This window comes from Epinephelus fuscoguttatus, linkage group LG19 (genome assembly GCF_011397635.1).
Source record: "Epinephelus fuscoguttatus linkage group LG19, E.fuscoguttatus.final_Chr_v1".
In the NCBI taxonomy this organism is placed as follows: domain Eukaryota; kingdom Metazoa; phylum Chordata; class Actinopteri; order Perciformes; family Serranidae; genus Epinephelus; species Epinephelus fuscoguttatus.
In genome coordinates, this window is record NC_064770.1 from 33975817 (window position 1) to 33999502 (window position 23686).

Genomic DNA, 23686 nt, shown 5'->3' on the forward strand with positions numbered 1-23686 from the left:
ATGTCTAACAAGATAAAATCGATCAATATCCAAAAAGTCGACTTCACTGTGACATTCTGCAAACATACTTCTCTGGCCATTATTCAACACCATAATTCACTCATCTTAGATGTCCATCTTGAAACTGTGGTTTTTGCCGGGGTTAAGATGCGTGTGAAGCATCTTTTTAGAACTTGTAGCTTCTTTGCTGCAACACCCATAGTTGAAGCGTTGTCTACTGTCATGGGCACATATGAATCTGTACAGACATGGGTGTAAACTGTAACTGCATGCACACTGAAAAAAAATGTTTTACACTGGGATTTTTCTTTGCACTTTGAATGTAAATAAGGTGCCAGAGTGCATACAAACACATCCAAAAAAAAAAAAAAAAATTAAATACTGCTCAAAAGAAAAAATATTAAAGGAACACTTAAACTATGTATTTTTAATAACATTTTAGGTCTACATGTAAAAGCCCAACCAAGGACAAGAGTTGTGTTTAATTTGAGCGTGTCGACATATAACCACACATGCAGTTTGATCAGCTCTTTTTGTTTTTTTCTGAACATATACTGACCAGTAGGAAGTGAGAAAACATATATACAAATGCATACATATGCACAGAACATATGTGCATACACATATATCCGCCTGAGACCCTGTGTCGTCATATGAGGACACAACATTTTGGGTTTGCTGCACCTTATATTTCATTCTGCATAACTTAGTCTGCAGCGAATCCCGACAGAGGAGTGGACAAGATACAAAACCTGATCAAATTTTATGGTTGAAACTTTTTATTTGTGCTTAATAACATCTGCAGTTTAAGACTGCATACAAATTTGCACCATTTTCGCAATAGTAACAAGCTAAGACGCTGTTAATTAAAAATAACTCACATTGGGACTTTATTACTGTTTTATCGCAGCAGATTATATAGGGCAAGGTGTGACAGACTGTTCCTAAAGACAAAAAGGACTTTACTAGCTTTGAGTGTGGAGCATTCATTCACACAGAGCTACAAAGTGAACAAATCACAAGACTTTTAGAAATGTTGCGTTATTCGCAATTTTGTTTTGTTCATGTTGCCATGTTCAGGCATTGAAATGAACAGCTTTAGATTTGAGCAGTGACCTCTAACCCACAGAGTTACAAAATGTTGCGCTGTTTTCAGTCGCTCAAAACATTCAAGCATTGAAATAAACTGTTTTATACTTACTTGCACACTTGTGACTATTAAAAAGAAGCCCCTTTTTTTTCCCCAAAAAACTTCTTACTGTTCAAAGACAATGATTAGTTGTCTATACTTATCAAGTCCTACTATTCCCAAATAGCTCAGAGGAATTGAAGGTGCATACCAAATAAAAGCTGGGGTTTCAGAAGGACATACACATGCAATAAAAAGAAAATACAAAATAATAATAATAGAAATGATTCTTACATTGTTCTTACATTGTTTTTAACTTTGATACTACACGCCATGTGTATTACATCCAAGTATTCTATCACCATTCAACTAGCTTTTTGATATGTACTATTTGAGCTGCTGTAACGCTGTGGGATCAATTAAGTTTTATCTTATCTTATTAATAATAATAATAATAATAATACAGTGGAGTAAAAAGTATAATATTTCCCCCTAAAATGTAGTGAAATAAATTTGTAAAGCAGCATAAAAAGTCAATAAATTAAAATAAAAGTTGGTCAGAAGCAGTACTTCTGTACAGTAGTTGAGGCCACTGATTGCAGCTGTTATCACCGCTGTCTGAGTGATGGAGAGAAACATGGAGCGCCACTGGCCCCTACAGATTGAAATCGGAGACTGCCGACAGAGCACGGAACCGGTTTCCGGACAATCCCGAACACCTACGAAGACAACCTCCCCTCTTCTTCCCTTCCTCCCTCCCTCCTCCCCTTCACGCCTAATGTTGCTGTACCTCCAACCCTCCCCCCGTATCAGAGGAGTAGAAACAACAAGCCGCCATTTTGTTTGTGCGGACAGACCGTCAGAAACAGGAGGAGATAACCGAGAGAAGGAGCGACTCCGGCAACCGACGGCGGCCACTCCGGGAACCACCGGGAGGAAGAAAGAGTGGCGAAATCCTGTCGGTGTTACCGAGAGAGAGAAGCATCTCCGAAAAGATAAGACGTCAGTGGAGGGAAAACCGAGTCGGTGATATATATGTATGCATGAGAAGGAAACACTCCGAAAAATCCAAGGAAGGGGGTGTTTTGCGGAGCGGAGACAGAGAGGAGAGGCGGAAGAGGGCTATATATTATCATAGCGAGGAAAAACCTGCGAAAAGGGGACAAACATCAACATGAAAAATCATTATGTGTCCGCGGCGGAGGAAGGAAAGAGTCCGCATAGACAATTATATAAATAAATTGCTGCCGGGCAGAAGGGAGAGGTGGAAAGAAAGACGGGTTTAAAGAGAAGGGGAAAATTGCCAGGATCAACACGAAGGGGGGCATTCTCCATCACAAAGAGTCAATGAGAGGATTTTGTCAGCCCAAAATATTTTAGGGGAGGGGGTGTCAACATTAGTGTGCCGAGCTGAAGCTTTCCGCTTCCGAAATAGCAATAATTTGTGAGCGACCCACCGTCATTTTTTTTTATCACATTTCTCGCCTGTCGCCGTAGCTGTGCTCCGGATTTTGTGCTTAACATCTTTTTCCTCTTGGCCACTTGGACATGCTGTAAGATTGACAGGTATCATTTCTGGGAATATCTATCATTCTTTTGCATTATCTTGAGATTTCAAGAGCTTGAAAACCTGGAGGAGGAAGCAAGATAAGTAACCCCACACACTGTCCTCTGCAAAAATCAAACTAATTGGATCAATCTGACTGCCCGCTGATTGGCAATTAGAGCCGTGATTGCCCTCAAGAACTGTACTGTCAAAGAAATTGCACAAGGAGAGGGGATTTCTTTTTGGAGGAGATTTTCTATTTTCAACCCTGATTGCTGTCTGCAATAGGCATAATCGTGCAAAAGGGGGTTGCAACAACCAAATGTGCAATACGACTCTTGCTCCTTTCTGACCCAGTGCCTTGCATGGTCAAACACTTAAGTGCACATTTTAGTCAGCATGGACATGCAACAGCAAAGTCATGCATGGATATATACACCCGCAATATATTGTCTTTTTATCTGAGTAGCTGCAAGAGTGCTGACTTTTCTGCAGAACTGCTGTGCTATTTATTCAGTTAAGGTTAAAGCCAATGCAAGTTTCTTTTCTTAGTGTTGCACTCGAGTCCAGAGATCCACACACGCTTTAATTGTTGAGGACTACTGCTGGTGAGGAAACTGGCAGCAGTGAGATGCCTGGTCAGGTAAATGCAACCGAGGATCTCATAACTGTTGCATGAGGAAACAGCCTCCAGAAGTTAACACAAGGATACACACACACATAGCAGTTTTTGGATAGCAGTTTTATTTTGGTGCCCTGACCGAGACTGTCCACTGGAGCGATTCAGACCTGCTACACGGGATTTCTGCGCCGACTATGGCGGACAGGACTGAGTGCAGCACGGAGGAAGGATCCCGGGACGATTTTTGTGTCGCATCAGAGGCTACATGAGGTTGTCAGAGGGCCGCACGCTTGCCTTTTCCGCCGACTCCACCTTCCCACCTCCTCCTGTTCAAATCTGCGAAGAAACAAAATCTCCGACAGGGGAGGGGGACTGATATCTGCAGAGAGGGAGAACTGTGAGGGAAAGAGTTCAACATTGCTCTCTTCTCCCCTACCGTCCCCCCGAGCGGTGGGGGAACGATCGCAAGCATTTCTTAAAGGGGTAAGGAGACGCAAATAAAGGAAATAGGTTTGCCCTCCGTGGATCTACAGCAAAATTGTTTAATTCGTCAAAAATATGGCCGATAATGTCCTGGAGTCCGGCCCGCCTTCAGCCAAGAGGCCCAAGCTGTCCTCTCCAGCTCTCTCGGTGTCTGCCAGTGATGGAAACGGTAAATATATTGCATGCATTACTTCGCCGATAGATAAAACATTAACTAGCTTCGACTGTTGGTGTATTAATCACTGCCCAGTCCTGGGAGTCCCACTGGAGCTGCACAGCGACTTAGTTGAGAGCTGCTCCAAAAGTAATGCTTTTAAACATTAATTTAAGTGTAGCATGATTTAAAAAGTCTACATTAAGAGTCTGTGTAGCTAAAGAGGAAATGTGATGTGGTGCATGAGGCTGGAGCAACTTTCCTGCAGGGATGTTTTGATGTGTTAGCATCAACATGCTAACTAGCTACTAACTATAAGATCCACCTCCAAACAATGGAAGAGTCGAGTCACCCCAGTTTGCTTCAAGTTGTCTTACTCGTCGAAAAGTTGATCAATTGAAAGCACAAAGGCACACACACGTTAAACACGAAGCTACAAAAATACTCCGTAAACTTTAAGGCTAATTATTGTTAGCAAAACAGCTTTAGGAGAAAGTAACGGTAACTGAGCGAGCTAGCTAGCTAGCTAGGTAGATAACCCCACCGGACCGGCTCAGCTGAGCTCGGTAGCTGGCTAGCAAAGAAAAACAGTGATTGTTAACATGCTAACCTCATTTAGCACCAGACCAACGTTTCCCCGTGCTCACTAACGCTTTCTGTAGTTCAGTAAAACTATTTGAGGCCATGAATTTGCTGTGCTTCACGTGTTGTTAGCCGACACTGTTTTTATTGAACTATTGTACACCAGCTAGCCATTGTTCGACACTTCATTAAAGTTGCACAAACCGTTGTTGCCCAACTGAAGATGTTGCAGTGTGTCAGTTTTGAGTGTGGTATCGTGTTTAAATGAAAGGGCAGCCCGTCTCTGAGATGTCCTCTTTCATGTCTTTCGTTTAAAAGGCTTTTTAGTTTCTTAAATCCTTTCTCAATAGCGACGGAGCCCACTCTTGTTCACCCTCCATTGTTTGAGTCTGCACCGTGACGCCGCGCTGCACTTTTTGCAGTTTGTTTTTCTAATGATTCAACACTTATCCCAAGCACTTGAATGCCCTTCAGTTTGATTGTGAATTAAACTTAAATTAATTTACACAAATTAAGAATGAATGTATAAACTCCTGGCATCACCTCCTGTAATGAGACATGATGATTTAGGTAATAGTTGGCACTGTTTTCCATTTGGGATTAAACAGCCAACATTTATATCATAAAATAATTTCTAATTTCACAAAAAACTTCATGTAAAGGGTGCAAAGATTGGTGGCCACACTATCAGCTCTCCAGCTGTGTCAGAAAATTAGTTAGTATGAATTTCAGGCGTGATGCATGTGTAATTTCATTCAGTATCTGGGATCACATTTATAAAACAATGTGTAGGATCCATACTGAAAATGTACATACAGCCAAACGTCAATATTTGACAATATCTACTAGCAGGCTTCCACCTCACCATCTGTGTCGCCAATTTCCCATCTCCAAAATGTCATAAGCATGGGTCAAACTTTTGCATGGCAAGTGCCATACACCTCTTTCAGGCCTCGTTGTGTGCGTATGCAGTATTTTTAAATGAGACCCCTGTGATCATGAGTAGTCTCATGCATGAAGTCAAACACCAGCACAGCATATCTACATAGCAGCATTGATTTTTCAGGAGAATTTTATGCGATGTTGGCGTGCCAGAAGTCATTATATATGCAATAAAACATGCAGGTTATGTTTCTGTGGTGCCATCTGAAGGGACAACTTGGTTTGTCGTGTCAGAGCCTGAGCACTAAAAATTATTTCAATATATTTCACTATACTCTCAAACAGCTTTCCCTTTTCATTTGCCTCCCATTGCAGCGGACATGACTTCTGATACCCTCGCTGTTTAATGCCTGTACACCACATAACTGTAGATCCAATGCACACACCTACCTGGGTACTGTAGTGTTTACCCCTCTGCGGCTTCTCACCCTGACCTTACTGCGTTCACTCTACATGTTTGGCACCCTATCAAACCACAAACTGATGCCCAGGAGAGAAATCCAGGCTGTGAGAAGCAGCTACTGCTCGACTGCCTATCTCGCTATGAGCTAATGGTTGATAGTTTTTATGCTGCCAGAGTTGTACCACACTTATATTAAATTATTGCTAAAAAATGTTGTATGCAGTGCATATCCACAGTTTCCAGAGCTGTGAACTTAATCTGTGATTTTCTAATTGTTAAAAATGTTAATGTCTTTCACTCCTAGATTTCGGTTCACTCTTTGACCTGGAGCACGACCTCCCAGATGAGCTCATTAGTTCCTCAGACCTGGGGCTAACCAACGGAGGGGATGTCAACCAACTCCATACCAGTCTTAGCGGACTCGGAGGAGGGCTCGGTTTGGGAGGCCAGGATGCAGCTGCGAAACACAAACAGCTGTCTGAGCTCCTGCGTGCTGGAGCGCCAGCACAGCAGGGTGGCCCCACTTCCAACAGCACAGCGCCCGGGGCTTCCATGGGGATGATGGGGGGTGTCAGTGTCTCCTCTGGTGGACCTCAAGGCATGCCCCCCCAGGGCCAGCAGCAGCAGCCTGGATTAATGCAGCAGGTTGGGATGGTTGGAGGGGTGGCAGCACTCAATCGGGCAGCTGCCATGATGGGTGCCCAGAAGGGCAACACAGGACAGCAGCAAGGCCTGATTGGGGGGCAGGTGATGAATGGCTCACCAAGAATGGGTTACCCTGGCAGTGCAGGCATGGGTAACAATGGTAATCTGTTAGCAGAAACCCTGCAGCAGCAGGGCGGTCAGCAAATGGGACCCGGGGGTCAGGCAGGGATGAGGCCACAGCAACCCGGAGCACTGAACAAGGTAAGACACTCAACCCAACAGAGCCAGGCATCGCAAATACTCTGGTTGTCAGGCAGAGATAGATAGATAGATAGATAGATAGATAGATAGATTTCTCAGTAGCAACTATTTGATAGTAAATTATCAATTGTCTGAAGATGCAAATTTAATTAAGATTCAAATACTGGTCTAAAAAAAGTTGTTTTGGTGCTCTGCTGAATCCCATGCCTGCATGCAGTTCGTCTGAAGTATGAAAATACTTTCAGAATTTTCATATGAAAGATGTTGTGGCATTATATTGTTAAAAGTAAATTCTACTGCGTACTTCAGTGCAATCCATTATATTTAGGACATTAATATATAAATAATATTGGTCAATATGTCATAGCTCTACCATGGCCACACGTGGGAACCTGCATCTAAAATTTTTATTAAAGTTTGTCTTTAACATTGGGTGTCTGCAGGTCCTTAAAAGTCTTAAAATATCTTAGATTTGATTTTATAAAGGCCCAAAAAGTCATTAAAAACCCTTAAATTAGAATTCATGAGGTCATCATTGCCATAAACATTTTATCTAATTTTATTTATCTATCTAATATCTTTTTGTCAAAATAAGTCAAGCTCTTGGGCGTGAAAGTCCGCATTTCTTGTGTTCCAAATCTTTAAACCTCCCACAAAATTTATACAGTCTTTTTTACTTTCTACTTGCACTTAACATGCTGGCAAAATGTAGATTAACCTAACCCACTCTAATAACCATATTCCTTCAAAAAAACCTACCTTTGCACAGCATCACATATATTCTACTTATTTTTATACTCAGCTGCAGTGTTTGAATAATAAAAAAGATTATTTGTCCGGAAACATGTCTTAAATTTGATTAAAATGATCTTGAAAAGCCCTTAAGAAGCCTTAAATTTAAGAGTCTAATGCGTTTAGACACGCTCACTGCCTCATACATATGTATAAAATATTGAATTTTAAAATTACCGCAAAGACATTGTGGAAATGTGATTGGTCTGGATGGAATTTCGTGAGTCGCTAAAGTCATTCAAAGCGGCAGATTCATAGTAATACCACCCTAAAAGCTTTTAACATTCGAGTTTGTTACAGTTGAAAAGTAGTTTCGGTTCACAGCATGAAACGCAGACTCATGGTTTCAGACCTGAGTGATGCTCTAGACTGAACCAGACCTGTAGTTTCTCTTGTCTGACCGCTGAAGAGGAGTTCTCCAGAGCAGCTGCAGACATGAGTGTGGTTATGTGTTGGATTCACAGCCGCATCACCGTTCACTCTGTGGTATTGATGGTTAACCTCCTTGCTAGTCAATACGCCACAGGACAGTTTTGACTGAATGTGTGAAATGAAAGCAGTAATGCAAAGTTTTTTGGCATAACTAGTAGTATAACTCTGTGGAAGTGCGTCAGCAAACACAGGATGTTTTTTGGTAATGTCCTGTAGTTCCAATATGCATCAACAAAGTGTGTGCGTTATCCATGTTCAATGCAGAGGAAATGATACCCAAGTTGTTTTCTCAGACGACAGTTTCATTAGACTCTTAATAGTCACATAGCAACGATTACCACATCACTTTAAGTTTTTGCTGTGCTGCTATTAATACAAAGAACAGTTCAGTCTGACTCTGATGTAGCTGAAAATACTGTAGGCGAGGGTTTAAGACCATAGTTGGTGGTGACCTTGTTTCTAGAACCTAAACACTGACGTCTGATGTCTGTGGTATTAATTAATTGTGGAGAATAAAGTAAGGTCAGGATAAAGAGGAACTAATATTGTAACTGAACAGTCACAATGGAAGCTCATTATAAAAGACTAATTGCCAGTAGTAATTGGAAAGTGATACCATGTGGTTTCTCTAGCACCATTTACTCACTGGCACTGTCAGAGTAATTTTATAACAGTCTAATGTAGTTTGATATGTATGTATTTGTAGTGTCATGTAATTATCATAAGACCTCCCATATATCTTCCTTGAGTGTTAAGATTTATGTTCTGGCTGCTTAAATCATGCTCACATGTTCACAGTGATTGATTTGATCTCTAAACTATCTATTTCCCCCTCTTCTCCGTTTATCTCCACATGTCTCCTCTTCCCTGTTGCTCATCTCATCTTTCTCATCGCCTCTTGGCCTCCCCTCACCCTGCTCTTCAGATGAATATGATGGCCAACGCGGGCCCCTATGGCGGTCCGTACGGCCAGTCTGGCCAGGGGCTGCCTGGAGCAGGGCTGGGCCCACAGCTCCAGAATAAGGCGGGCCTGCCCAACAATATGGCCTCCCAGTTTAACATGGACAAGAAGGCACCACCGGGTCAAGGCATGCCTGGGATGGTAAGATTTCTTTGGATAAACTCTGTGACCATCATGCATCTAGAGGCCACTTATATTACTGCAGATTAAAGGTGAAGTCAGCAATTGAAGATTGTTGATACACATAATCAACATGAACTTTTCATGTGCTGATAATGTTTACCATCCTGCCGATTTCACACAGTCATTAGCCATGTGTGTGGAGGTTTTAAAAAAAAAAAAAACTAGGCAGATGAACTTGTCTCTTAGACTCTTTTCCCCAAGACTTGAGAGGCCTTTGCTCACTGAGTCCATTTTTTTCAAATGCGTGTTTATAATCCGTCATCTGAAAAGAATCGTTACGCACAGAAACCTTGCACGCTGAGTCCGATGTGTTTTGTTGTTCTACTCATTGTGAAAATTCACAACACGTGACAAAATGCCTCTCTCCACTGGAGTTACCTATCTGGCTGTCATCACTCCTTCCCTGTCTTTCATTTGGCACCGCAGCTTCATGAAGGGGAGAAGCTCTCAATCTCTCTGTGCGTTCAACATCCTCCTCCTCTTCATCATCATCCACCTGAATATTACTTTCTGACCTGTTGAACGTAGCTACCTGAGTTATAAAATGATTCTCTGCGCCCCATTCATCTGTCTTGTCGCAGCTGTGTCCCACTGGCACATGTTCGTCACTGATTCTTGGTCAAACGTCTCTAAAGGCTCTGACAGATGTGAAAAACGCAGAAAATTGAAACTGTTCCAAAAAAGAAAGTTTCGGACGTAGTGAGCAAGCATGACTGACACAACGGTAAGTCTTATTTATTTTTAGATGTGCGACAATTTTGGACAAAAAAAACTGACTGTGTGTGGCATTTAGCAACAGTTGTAAATACTTTTACCTTCAGACGCAAACTAACTAGATGTCGCACAAACTAGTTTGTTTCCAGCAGAGCCCTGACTCGACAGCCACAGGTCACACAGTGCAGGATTTCTTTTTAAATGATTTTACTGGCATGTGTTGTCACGACAATAGGGCCTTAATGCAAGTCACAGTCCAAGTGAACATCCCCTGTTGTACCTGAGTAATGTTTATATCACTGGCTATATAATATTTTAAAACCCATCACCAAGGCTGTCATGTCTTCTTGACCAACCTCTCGTATTAGTCATGGACCACTCTGTTTGTGCGAAATGTGGTTTGGTATTTAACTGCCTTTCTAATCTTTCCCTCTTTCTTTCTGTTACTGTACGGCTCTGTGATAACAGTGTTTACAAGTGTAGTCATTTGTTCTGGGGCCCTTAATGGCAATGACACTGATAAATTTGTTATTTTGTCATCTACTGAATCCTGACAATTGGACTTGGAGGTTTACAGTACAAAATTCTTCTTTCGTAACATTTTTGTGAATTAAATTTATCCACAACGTTTTGTGCAGTTAAGAAAGTTTGGTGAATCTGACTAGGTCCACCTGCATTTTAGATAATATTTTTTTTTTTTTTTTTTTTTTTGAATCAATGGTTTGTCGGACGACAGATGCTACAATCATAAACTCTAGTTTGTTTCGTTCAGCAGCAACAGAGTGAGCAGCGCAGACTGAAGAAGTCAGATTTCACTAATCATGCAACAAGAGTAAGGAGAGTTGACTGACAACACGATGGCAGAGAAATTAGTAACTGGTAGCTAAATTACCTGCAAATTACCTCTACAGATGTTTAAGACGAACTCAGTTGTCTCACATGGGAAGCAGTCCTATGGTGAATAGAATAATCATAGACGTGGCTGTCTTGCATGGGATTTTAATGAAGAAGCTCAAATCCCTATTACAATAATCTCACCTACCTCAGAGAAATTAAACCGTTTGAAGTGAGATTAACCAAACGCCCCAGAACTGTCAGATCGCTATGAGTCACTGAAGGTTATTAATGTCCCTGTTCAAGGCCATAAATTGTATGTAAATGTACAGAGTGGCTCTAAAAATGTTGCCCCGTTTGTTTGCTCGCCATTTCAGACTCTGTTATCCATCAGTTTTTGCTTCTCTTGGGTCCCTCGCTCTGTTACATGCTATATCCCATATGCGAATGATTCAGATTAGAGCTAGACTGATAAATCAGCCAGTCTTATATTAGCTCGTTACAGATATATTGGTATTGGAGTATATGACTTTGCTGGACATAAATGCTAAACTAGATTTGAGTTAAATTAGAATCAGTGTCGCCGTTACATAGTTTGTCCACCAGAGAGGTACATCGTTATCTGATTTTTCTAAAAACTCTTTAAAAACCTGTTAGCCCCAAAAATCTGATATCTGATGAGCTGTAATTCAAGTGAAAGTTGGACATTAGGGAGGTATTGAATAAGAAGAATTAGGCGCTGATTATATTCAGCCCATGGAAGTGATCAGTAGTCAGCAGATTGACTATTTTTACATATTCTGAATTTGATGCAGGTCATGCAAACAGGATAGGATATTCCGAATTAGGCTTTATTTCCGATTTGAGCATTTTCCAGTTAGATGTGGGATATGCTGGTATTACACAAGTTATAAGAGCATTCTTTGGACATGGATACAGCGCATTTGGAGTATGCATCTCGATTAGGGTTTTTACCACAGTTGGTGACACGCGTCCTCTTTTTTTGGGGTGGGGGGGGTATGTACAACTATAACAATACCGACCTTTTCTAGGAGGTAGTTGAAGGAAGGAAGAGGAAGGCTGTGTACTCTCTGTGTCAGCTGCACAGTTGTATTACAGGCATGCATTATTTCTTATGCTTATTGCGATTTGGCTGTAACTAAACACAGGCTTTATTTATTTCAACACAGAACAGTCTCATTCATGCTTTAGGTGGCTTTTCTGTTTTTAATTCCACAATAGCTGGAAGCAAAGTTCTGAAATTGACTTTTTTGCTTCATTATTCACAGAGCATTTTATAGTGTGTAATCGCTGAATCACTTAACTCTCAACTATTTTGAGGTATTAGACTGAAGACACCGCCTTTGCTTCATTAACAGAAACTTTTACAAGTTCTTTTGACAGTTAACACCATATCAATAATCCCTTTGACACTGCCTGCTGAAGGCAGAATGTCGCATCATTATCCCACCTCACTGTTCTGTATGAAACAAAGAGTTGCTGAATCGGTGGTCAGAGTTTTCTTGCCTTTAAGCCGGCAGCAGAAGTAGTAACAGCGCCAAATTGACGGGTTGGGATGGGATGGGACGGGATGGGACTGGTGTGACGTTTTTACAACATGTTATGTGTGCGACCTATCACCAGGAGATTTAAAAAGCAGCTGGAAGCAGTTAGCAGCTAACTCAAGAAGATAAACAGCAGCCAAAAATGTCCTTAGACAATGACGTGAGAGAGCTTCTTTACCTCTTAACAGAGGACGAGATCATCTGCCATATAATATGGATGGTAAATGATTATTACCATGTTGTGCTGCTGTGATTGTTTAGAAAGCGCTGCCTGACTTGTATGTCATATTTTACACTAGTGGCTGTCGCTGTTGTTACATATCACGCTCATCGCGCTTCTTGTGCCGACATGCATGCATGCGACAAAATCACACACTGGGGTGGCACTATGTTGGTGTTGTTTTGGCTCTCTATAAAAAAAGCAAAGACGGCATAATGAATGATCTTCGTTGCGGACTTATCGCGGGATCCCTGCATAATAAGGGCTTCTGTCTATGTCTTAATCCTCTTGTGGTCACACCAGTAATTTCACTTTAAATCAGAGAAAATCTGCTATACTCTACATATAGTTTCTCTCTGATGCTAGACGATAATCACAAGAGAAGATTGATCACTGGATTGATTTGTTAGCCGCCAAGTTGTTACCAAATTGGCCATCGGATGTGGTCCTTGAACACCTCCTCATTACAGTCTTGGTTCTCTAACACTCATCTATTCCTCTCTCCTCTCTGTCCCAAGGCCTCTCAGCAGCAGCAGCCCGGAGCAGTTGGTGGCGTATCCGTTAGCGGAGCAGCAGCAGTAGGAGGGGCCCAGGTTGGGCTCAGTGCTGTAGGGGCGGGTCCCGGCGCAGCGCCCCCTACCGCAGACCCAGAGAAACGGAAGCTGATTCAACAGCAGCTGGTCCTCTTGCTCCACGCGCACAAGTGCCAGCGCAGGGAGCAGGCCAACGGGGAGGTGCGGCAGTGCAACCTGCCTCACTGCCGCACCATGAAGAACGTGCTCAACCACATGACTCATTGCCAGGCTGGCAAGTCCTGCCAGGGTGAGTCTGTTGAATTATGCTGATTGCTAGTTTTATGGTGTGTGGTTTATATCATAAACACTAGGCAGTGTTTAAAGTTGTCATGTATCTGCAGTTCATTTTACCTTTTTTCTGCTTGTTCTTGTATGTTGTTTATATCCCTCTTGGTTTGCCTCCCAGTTTTTTGTTGTATCAGAATGAGTTATTCTCTCTTCAGCTGGCCCTTCTACTGTATGTTTTCCTCTCTTCTCTCATCTGGACGTAGTTTTATTGTACTGAATGACTCATACAATAACTTTCTGAGTCTCTGGCTTCTCTCTCTTCCCCCTGACTTTCCTGGCTTTTTTCCTCTTTCTCTCATCCTTTTCTTGTCTCATTATTCATCTCCCTCCTTCACTCTTGTCACAATTTCTCTTTTCACTTGTTCTCCCTCTCAATCCCTCTTCTCTCTTTTTCACGTCTCTTCCCTTTTCTCAAACTTCTTTCTCTTCTCCCCACAGTGGCACACTGTGCCTCATCCAGACAGATCATCTCTCATTGGAAGAATTGCACACGACATGACTGTCCTGTGTGCCTGCCACTGAAAAACGCTGGAGACAAGAGGAATCAACAGTGTGAGTGTTTCTCACTCTGTGCGTGTGTGTCTTTGAGCAGTCTACATGCTCAAGGCTCTTATCATTGACTTATTACACAGTATTATCTACCATGAAATGATTGAGAGTCCTGTTACTTAAAGATAAAGTGAATGACAGTCAGCTTGAAGCCACAGATGCTCATCCTCTGCTACCTCCCGTCTCATCAATCCTCTCCGCCCTCCCTCTTGTTCTCTTGACAGCTCTTGTTAACAGTGCAGGGGTTGGTTTGGTGAACTCCTTAGGTTCAGGGGTGCCTGGTGGACAGTCCAACACTCCAAACCTGAACCCTCCCAACCAGATCGACCCCAGCTCCATAGAGAGGGCCTACGCTGCGCTAGGCCTCACTTACCAGGGCAACCAGATGCCACAGCAGCCACCGCAGGCTAACATGCCAAACCAGGGGTTGCCGGGGCAGCCTGGGATGAGGACTCTAAACACCATGGGTTCGTTTACAATGTCATTGTGCATATCATTAATTATACTGCAACCTACTAGCACTTTCACTGAGCATGGGTGTTCATTTTTGAACTTGCTGACAAACAAACAATACAGGGCTGTCTTTGGTTTGGTCTCGTTTTCTATCAAATGACGTTAAGGCGAGTGGGGCATCCAAAAAATAAAAAGCATATTAGTGCAAACACACTCCGATGGGGGCCGAATGAAGGTTGACAAAAAATGTTATGAAACGTTCAGAAAATTCCTGCGCAGCATTATCCAAGTGTCTTGTATCCATTTGTGGATTAATGGAAATATAAACACAACTATCTTTCCTAAACTATTGTTTAACAAACCATTTTTTAAAGCTATCCAAAAAGGCTTTGGTCATTGTTGGATAGTGTCTGGTGTCAGGTACAAATGGCCTCCTTGGTCTCATCCAGCTGCAGACTGACTACTGGTTTAAGACTTTGTCACACAAGTTCAGTTTGTATTTTGCTGGATAGGTTCACTGTTATGTTAAAGTCCTAGTGAAACATAAGTTGGATCGTCTTGAGTTTCTATACTGTGACATATTTTCCAGTGAAGCTGAATATTTGAGCGGTGTACAGTTACAGGAGGGATTTCAATCACATACTTTGCATTGTATTGGACCGCTAAGAAGTGGGCGGGCTTAGAGTTTAGCACAATACAAAGCTACAGCGTAGTCGGCTCCACACACCTTCCTCCTTTTGGGCATGTTCAATCTGAAAACAATGTGCACCGTTTTGCTACCAGTTCTGGGTTGAAAGACATGTTTCCTCTACATTCTATGAAACACTGCCCAAACGGGCTGTGAGGTACGTTTTGTCGTAGGTGGTGGGTGTGTTGGAGGTGTTGCAAATCAGCAGCGATGTGTAAATAAACCCTGTCGCACTAAAGGCAGTGCACTCGCATAACAAAACAGGTTGTTCAACGCTCCACCACCCGTTTAATTAAACATTTTCCTGCATTTTGTCAGAGCTAAACATGCCCCTGTTGTTAGATCAGGAGACAGACAAGGGAGAGATGAATGAATCAGACATCAGCCACATTGTTTTGGAAATGAAAACTCTAGTTTTTGCCCACTGATATCAAACACACATCTCTTCTTATCTCCCTCCATATTGCTCTGTCAGCTACTACGACCCACAAATGGTAAAGTGTGGTTTTATATGACCGGTGTGGGTAGTTGGTCGCCCAAAGTCTCATTTAATTGGATGAACTTTTGTAAACACCCCTGAGTGCAGGGTGAGTCATCAAACATTTGAGATGATTTTACAGGAGGAGAAAGACAGACTCCGATAATGATTTCTTTTCTACATTTTTGTCATAAAACAAGAGATAAATGAGCAATTAACACAGGGACACAGGATTAAAATTGTGAAATGTATTTTTCATTTTTCTGGATCTTTAAAGAAGAAAATCAATGAATCATCGTACTTCTTCTGATGAAAATGTTCTGATTAGAAGATGCATCTTATATTGTCAGCATTTCCCAATTAAAATAATATCATTCAAACTCTGTAACTGTAACTCTGTCACTGTTTCCAGGTGGAAACTCCATGGGAGTGAACGGTGGTGTGGGGGTACAATCCCCCAACCAGCAGTCCAGCCTACTGCCAAATGCCCTCTTGCACGGCAGCTTGAATGCACAGAGGTAGGACTGCTGTAATATAACTGACTAAGAAAGTCAAAATTAGCTCTGAATTGGCTAAAGTCTCACTACTTCCTGTCTTCCTTGTCTGTCATTTCTCAGTTTGATGAATGATGGTGTGGGGAACCTGGGCTCCATGCCCACAGCGACTCCTCCTTCTGCCGCAGGCATGAGGAAGTCTTGGCATGAAGACATCACGCAGGACCTCCGCAACCACCTTGTCCATAAGCTGTGAGTCTGCTTTATCTTGCTACCAAGAACTCTCACTATAGCCGGGAGCTAAAAAAAAAACGATGATATGAGATCATTTTCAGCGCTGGGTGTCATTTTGGGCGCCTTAACTGTATCTGTGTGTCCTTCTTGTTTGTGCATGTGTGAGAGCAGCGTGCAGGCAATCTTCCCCACTCCTGATCCAGCAGCCCTGAAGGATCGGCGGATGGAGAATCTGGTGGCTTACGCCCGAAAAGTAGAGGGTGACATGTACGAGTCAGCCAACAGTAGGGTAAGACACCATCACATGCAGACTGTAAGGTATTGTGGTATGACCTTCAGTTTGCAGTCATGAAAGTATTTTATGTGCTGTTGCGATGTGTCCTGTAACATCCTCTCATGCTTGTGTCGCGTCTGTTCTAGGCGGAGTACTACCACCTGCTGGCAGAGAAGATCTACAAGATCCAAAAGGAGCTGGAGGAAAAGAGGCGGACACGGCTCCAGAAGCAGGGCATGATGCCTGGCCAACCTGGCATAGCCTCCCCAGGCCTCCCACAGGTGCCTCCTAGCATGGGACAGCCACCTATGGCTCCTGGGCAACCCCCAAGTAAGTACATATACTCTTTACCTCCCTCACATGCTTCTGTGTGTACGTAGACACACACATTTGTTATTTTAAAGTGTGAAAAAGAAGCAAACCACTGGTTTTTCATACCATTTTTCTCACCCTTTAAACATCTTTTGCTCATCCGTGGTTTTACTGGTATTCAGTTATCCTACAGACCAGAGCTTTATTCCTGTAACTCTTATCATCCCATCAGATGGTCCTCACGCCGATCCGTCCATGGTTCGACCAGCTGGACCCAATCAGATGGTCAACAGGATGCAGAACCCAGCAGGTACATCCCTCGTTACTGTATATTACCTTATTACAAAGGCCAGACTTAACTTGCAGAAATGTTTTTAAAATAATAAGGCCAGATCTAAAGTTAATACAAATGAAAAATATGAGTAGAGTGGGTCAGATGGCTTATTGGTTGTAGAAGAGTAAACTTAAAAGTGATCTAAGTTGCTGGAGATGTTTGGAGTGGTTACATTAAAGGTTTGGTTCACTCAAATTATGAGACTTCTAATGTTATCAAGCCATACAGATAGTTTTGACACTGGACACTGCTTGGCTTCAGTGTGTGAAGGACATTTGTAGGGGGTAGTGACAAGTGTTAGATGAAACTCCGTAAATCTGTTGTCAGCCTGCTAGCCGTAATACCTCCTGCAGTTTATGCTTCAAAGTAAACTTGGCCAGGTGACATCCTGTCTAACTGTCTGTGTTTTACTGTTTTTTTCAGTTCAGTTCAAAAATGTTTCTTTTCAGCAGGCTCGCTAGTTTTCTCTGTTTTGACTCGTAAGTTTACTGATAAAGAAACTAGACATGCGATGGGTCAGACTGACCCACACTGGAGTGCAAAACACATCCTCTTTTGCTCATGCACTAATTTGTTTTAATTCCAGTAGATCAATACTGATAGAATATTTTTTTTTTTTCCATGTTCAAACAGTTGTTGGACTTTCAAATTAAAGTGACATCCCGAATGTGAACACCTCAGAGTCACCTCTCACTTTGACATGCCTCATTTCTGTCCTCCTTCACTTCTAGGAATGAACCAGTTTGGTCAGATGGGGATGCAGCAGATGGGTCAGAGGTCTCCTCTTCCTCTTAATGCTCCGATGAACCAGGTATGCATCACTGTCACCATCTTTGTCACAGATTACTTGAAGATATATAAATATTATGCTGGAATGTCACATAAAAATGATTTTACAAAATAGATACAGAAAGGTTTCGACCAGTGACACTCAGTTTATGGGCTGCGGGCCAAATCTGGCCCATGATAGGGTGCTGGGTGGCCCACCGGCCATTTTCTAACTCAAAATAAAAAAAAGAAAAATGTATATAAGGTGCCAGAGTGCATTAAAAACATCCAAAAATAGCTTGTGTATCCAAGAGCCAGGGAGGACCCCCAGACCCCCTGACAGAGATCTGTGCTAAGCCCCCTATGTCCTCATATCTCAGAAATGCCCATGCAAACATCTGACCTGTGCAGGGCTTCTGCAACTGGCCCCTGGCTTCCTGTCATTTTGCATAAAGGCCCCCCTGGCAAAGCAAGTTGAGTGTCCCTGGTTTAGACAGTGTTGTTCTCCTAACTTGAACACTGCTGGTAACCTCAGCTGTGATTGGTGTGGAGGAGGGTACACAAAGTCAAAGAAACCAGAAGAACCACTTTTACAGTAATCAAGTTTGCATATGCATAAAAAATAATGCGCATTAAAAAGTAATTTTGACTGTCTCTTTTTTTAAATGTTAATTGACTGTCCAAAACTTCACATACCCTTTGTTGTCTCGTTTCCAGATGGGTATGGGAGCAACAAGGATGGGCCAACCCAATGCCACACAGTTACAGAACCAGTACCTCCCTCCAGGCCAGTTTCCCGGGTCCAGTCCTGGACTTGGCTCTGGTCCTATTGGCATGAACCAGCCAGGAGCACAGACCGCCGTGCCACCGGTAAGGATTAAGTGACAAAGTGACAGTACCTTGTAACGTGAAGATGTGTTTGATTCCAAGGGAAAACTGTGATATAATGAAATTCAAACATATCTTCAGTGGATGTGCAAATGAGGACAAACATAAGCATCAACTCTTCAAGTAGCTTAGTGGGAATTGATGGATAGTGATGAACACTGTATAATTAACTGAACTGTCTTCAGGATTTTGGCATATAATTCATGACCGCTGTGAGAGATGGATTGCAGTTCTTTATTGGCTCTATCTCAAGGTTTTAAGACTGATTATTTGTGCTTTCTGGCAGTCTTCCCTGTTTAATTAATTCACTTTGTAGGTTTCCAAGAGAGATTGGAAATTAAGTGTTGTGACTCAGAAGTTCCAGAGTTGTATACCTGGTAAAATCTTGTGCTATATAATAAGTCAGACCCATGTTCTTCATTGTTTCTCCCGTATACTGGAGATCCATCCACAGTTTCTATGAGAAAGATTTCTAACCTCTGTGTCCTGTCCTCTGTAGCCAAATCAGATGTCAACACCGCCTTCCCTCCCAGCCAGCAGCCCTGCAGCACCGCCTGCCTCTTCAGCTCCAGGCTCCACAGCCCCTGTAGGCTCCATGGGGCCTGGTAGTGCCAGTGCTGCTGGGCCTCTACCCAACCTGCCTCCATCCTCGACGCCCACCCAGCCAAACTCCTACCCTCACTGCCCACCCATCCGAACAAACTCCCCCTCACCTGCACGCAGCTTAACGCCTCAACCGCATCAAACACCCCCAACGTTACCTCGTTCTCAGACCCCACAGCCACAGACTCCCAGCACGCCACAGCTGCCCCCTCCACAGCACCCGCAGCAGCAACAACAACAACAAGCTTCACAGCAACAACAGCAGCAGCAGCAGCAGCCATCGGGGCAGGCGGTGAACTCTGAAAAGGCCAATCAGCTTCCACAGCAGACACTTGGGGGTGCGGCTCCCTCAGGCCCCCAAACAGGTCAAGCTTCTTCTGTGCCTACCCAGAATGCTCATGTGCCATTGCAGCGACCGCAGACCCCAGTGAGTAGATCACCCTGCTTTCAATACTTTGCCCACTCTTTTCCCAACCCAGCTTGCCATTTTTAAAGTACAGGTAAAGCAGAAATAAATGTGTAATGAGTTTGTCACAACACAAAAAGTAATTTATTAACCACCCAGCCAAATTTAAACGATTAAAAAAATCACCAAGTATGTAAAATAAGCTTTAAAAATAGCGGAAATGAGCCGGGGGCATGTCCGCTGAAGGAGCTGAAACGAAATCAAGCCGCTGGGAAGCGACAGACTCTTGTTGGCAGCCAACTCCACAATGCAGAATTGCACAATTTACCGTCTTTTCACGTGTTTTCAACAAGTACACGTATAATGTGTTTAGAAAGAAATCACTGATTTTGTTTTATCCGAACTTTAAACCACCTTTAAGCCTTCTTGAGTGATGCTCTTGGCTTCCTGCTCGCTCTGCTTCAGTGAGCCTTTGGTCATGAGTAGCATAGAGTCCTTTATCCCTGTTATACTTCCATGCAGGTCTGATTGTTCTTTAGTTTCCTCTCACTCACAGAGAGTAAACATAAAAATGTAGGTTTCATGGAAAAGTCTGGGGAAAGCTTGTCAATTTTAAAAAAAGACTGCTAAGTTCAGGCTTTACACATACATGGATGGCTTCAAATGAGTGTGAATGAGATCAGAAAGTCCTTGAATTTAATTACAAATCAGTGGTGAATGAGTTTGTTAACCCAACCAAAAAAAGAAAAAAATATGTGTCCTTTCATTCATAACTTGCCATTGCTAAACATCACTCCATCTCTTTTACTGCAGCTGTCTCCGAAGCCTTCTCTGACAGCAGACGGTCAGGTGTCCTCTCCAGGCTCAGTCAGCAGCAGTGCTGACCCCAGTTCCCAGGTCACCCTGGCGGACGGCCCCGCTCCCAGCCAGGAAGATGTCAAAATGGAGGTGAAGAAGCAGGAGGAGGAGGAGGACGACGAAGGGGCCGACGACCAAGGAGAGGGCAAGGGGAAGATGGGGAAGGGCCATAATGACGTGAAGACAGAGGAGAAACCAGAGGTAGGACCGTCCATGTCGACTTACTGACCTTCTGATCGAGGAGGTTGTTATACTGACTCTTGAATCTTCCTCTCAGGTAAAGAAAGAGAAGCTGTCAGGAGATGGGTGTAAAGGCGAGCCCATGGATACGTCTTCGTTCTCAACATCGTCGTCAGCGCCAGCAGGTGAAGACAAGAAGCCGGAGGTGAAGAAGGAGCCCAAAGAGGAAGAGGAGGGGTCAGGGTCAACAGCCAACAGCAGCTCTCCAGCCAGCACTCAGAGCAAGAAGAAAAGTAAGTGCAGAGTCTTCACTGTATCACTGACTTAACAGCTACTATTACCTGCACATTAATGAGGGGGTAGAGTTGCCAAAAAGCGTACTCAAGTAAAAGTACTTTTAACAAGAATTCAAGCAGAAGTAAATGTATGTTTTGTGTAGAGTCAACTTTTATTAAACCTCTTCTGTCGGAGTTAAAACTGCTTCGCAAAAGAGAATTGTTTCGCAGACAGTTATGAGACAGGGAAAGTACAAATGTGTCTTTTGAATAAACTGTGAACTTATTGTCCAGTTAGCAAACTCTTGATTTTCTCTGTTTAATCACCATTTAGTGAATAAAATGGTGAGCAATTGCGAACACAATGCCAGGGTGAAATAAACAGAGCACCAAAGAAAAAACAGAGGGGCTGGTTATTGAGTTAATTTTTAGCTCACCAACTCGCCTTGTGTGTAATCACTATTAGAAGTCTCTACGGATCCAAAATAATGGACCCGAACCCTAATGGATCTGAGGAATTTATTCTGAGACACAATATGACCCAGTAATTTTAAATAGGTATATATACCCAACCAGTTCATGCATAAGATATAATGGACCCAACCTGGTACATGTCCAAGATGAGAGAGGTTCTAATTTGTGGCCTGAAAAATCTGGTATTTCTTTCATATGGACAAGCTGCTACTACTTAATATTTACAGTCTGTGTGCAATGTGTCTGGTGTGTGCTGTGTGATAAGGTCAGTGGAGTTTCCCTGTTAACAGTCCCTAAATGCTGCAGAGAGGAGAGGCTTCCATGCAGTTTGTTTCCATGCCTCTTCTTCCTTCACCTTCCATCGTAAATCTCTTTCATTCCTCATTTCCTTTTCCACCTTTTCCAGTCTTTAAGCCGGAGGAGCTGCGCCAGGCTCTGATGCCCACACTGGAAGCTTTGTACCGGCAGGACCCTGAGTCCCTTCCCTTCCGTCAGCCGGTGGACCCCCAGTTACTGGGAATACCCGTACGTATTCGAACTAGTAACAAAACTAACCTGGTAAGGGACTGCACTGGCTGCCATTTTGCTTCAACTCCTCTGAAAACGTAGCTTTTTTTTTGTTTGTTTGTTTTCATTTTTCATCTTAAATATCATTTTGTCATAGTTGTAATGTTTTCTGAATTTATTTGATATGTATCTGCTTCTAGTTTGTTTTAATCTTTCAGTTACGTTTTTCTCGCATTGCATGTCAGAAGTTTAGAAAATGAGATTTGAAAGTGTGCGTGGGTGTGTTTACGTGTCTGTGTGTGTGTGGTCTCTTTTTTGAAACTTCTTGTCATTTGTAAATCAAAGCAATGACTCTTATGAACATTTGTCGTAACTTTGATGGAAATACGAAGAACAAAAAGTAGATGATACACAAATCAGATTTAAAACAACATTTAAAGTTTGGCTGGATTGAAATTTAGGTTTTTGTGCTGACAGCTGATGTTTAAATCCCCCAAATATGATATGAATATATGATATGATATGAACCTTAAAAAAGAGCTTCCATCAGAGTATTATGCTTAATTAACAAATATCTATTTGCCTTTTATGGCACTCCAAATACGCTGGTTTCACACTGGAAGCAGAAGCGCCGCAAAGCATGCCAAGTGTCAATGATACCCTGCCTGTTTCCTCTCGGCGCCCATGTTAACTAGTTGGGCTGCTCACACATGACACGCCATGGCCCCGAGCTCCACGGCCAGCTCACAATCTGCAGCGATAGTTCCGCTGTCTGGTCTGTTTTTTACGCAAGCCACGGACAAATCTGGCAGTAAAACACACTGACAATCTACTATAAACGCTATATCAGATATAATATATTATGATAAATGGTAGAATATGCACCCTGTGCTTCCACATATATGTCAGTTGTGTCTAAACAGAGCAAGAGAGACAAGCAGAAACTCACAGCGTTACATGTGATTAGAAAAGAGCAGAGGAACAGGATCACTTGCTGATTGGCATGGAGTAACTGGCTTCTTGTGCCACATTCGACATACAAGGAGCTTCTGCGTCCAGTGTGAGCATGGCGTAAGGAGACAGTAGTGGAGACATTTCATCAGTGTATTTTAATGAACAAAGTCCAAACGAAGAGCATAATTTGCTTTAAGCTCTAACAAAAGTTCATAAACCACTTGCTTTCATTTATCACTTTAATTTGTTTGCCGTTGACATCTGATTTTAGGTTTTAATTTGAATCATCATTTTTTGTAGTTTTCATCCCAGTATTCCATCGCTAGCTTTCTAGTTCAGTTCCTCACCAGTAGTAGTGTGTTGGTGTTCAGGTGGGCAGTGTGTAGAGGTGGGACAATACCTTTACCCTCATTGCATCCAAATTAAGCGGGGGAAGAGCACTCCATTCAGTACAAGACGTAAAAATCATTATCGTATTGCAGACAGAGTGACAGTGTCTGTGCTCCCACTGCCTCGTGCAATATGAAGTTTAATAAATGTCGTTTTTAGAGCAGTGATGAGCGAGCACCAGGCTATTGGCTCACCTCTCTGCAGGGACCTCCACAGTCAAGTGATGCAACTTTCCA

General features: G+C 42.7%; 1 protein-coding gene across 7 annotated transcripts in view; it reads left to right on the top strand.

Moving 5' to 3' along the window:
* Positions 1–1925: 1925 nt before the first annotated feature.
* Positions 1926–23686, top strand: part of ep300b (E1A binding protein p300 b) — a 48977-nt gene continuing 27216 nt past the window's right edge. For 2 of the 7 annotated variants that reach the window (XM_049560421.1, XM_049560423.1), the window contains exons 1-17: positions 1926–3949; positions 6166–6767; positions 8917–9093; positions 12987–13290; positions 13770–13883; positions 14105–14347; positions 15912–16017; positions 16117–16245; positions 16378–16516; positions 16648–16831; positions 17046–17123; positions 17879–17958; positions 18633–18785; positions 19303–19833; positions 20626–20871; positions 20948–21143; positions 22006–22157. In XM_049560421.1, coding sequence (XP_049416378.1) covers positions 3856–3949; positions 6166–6767; positions 8917–9093; positions 12987–13290; positions 13770–13883; positions 14105–14347; positions 15912–16017; positions 16117–16245; positions 16378–16516; positions 16648–16831; positions 17046–17123; positions 17879–17958; positions 18633–18785; positions 19303–19833; positions 20626–20871; positions 20948–21143; positions 22006–22157 — 3528 coding nt within the window. In that variant the 5' untranslated portion in view covers positions 1926–3855. The remainder of the gene's footprint in view (positions 3950–6165; positions 6768–8916; positions 9094–12986; positions 13291–13769; positions 13884–14104; positions 14348–15911; positions 16018–16116; positions 16246–16377; positions 16517–16647; positions 16832–17045; positions 17124–17878; positions 17959–18632; positions 18786–19302; positions 19834–20625; positions 20872–20947; positions 21144–22005; positions 22158–23686) is intronic. The other 5 variants (XM_049560424.1, XM_049560425.1, XM_049560426.1 and 2 more) reach the window with 3 other exon arrangements.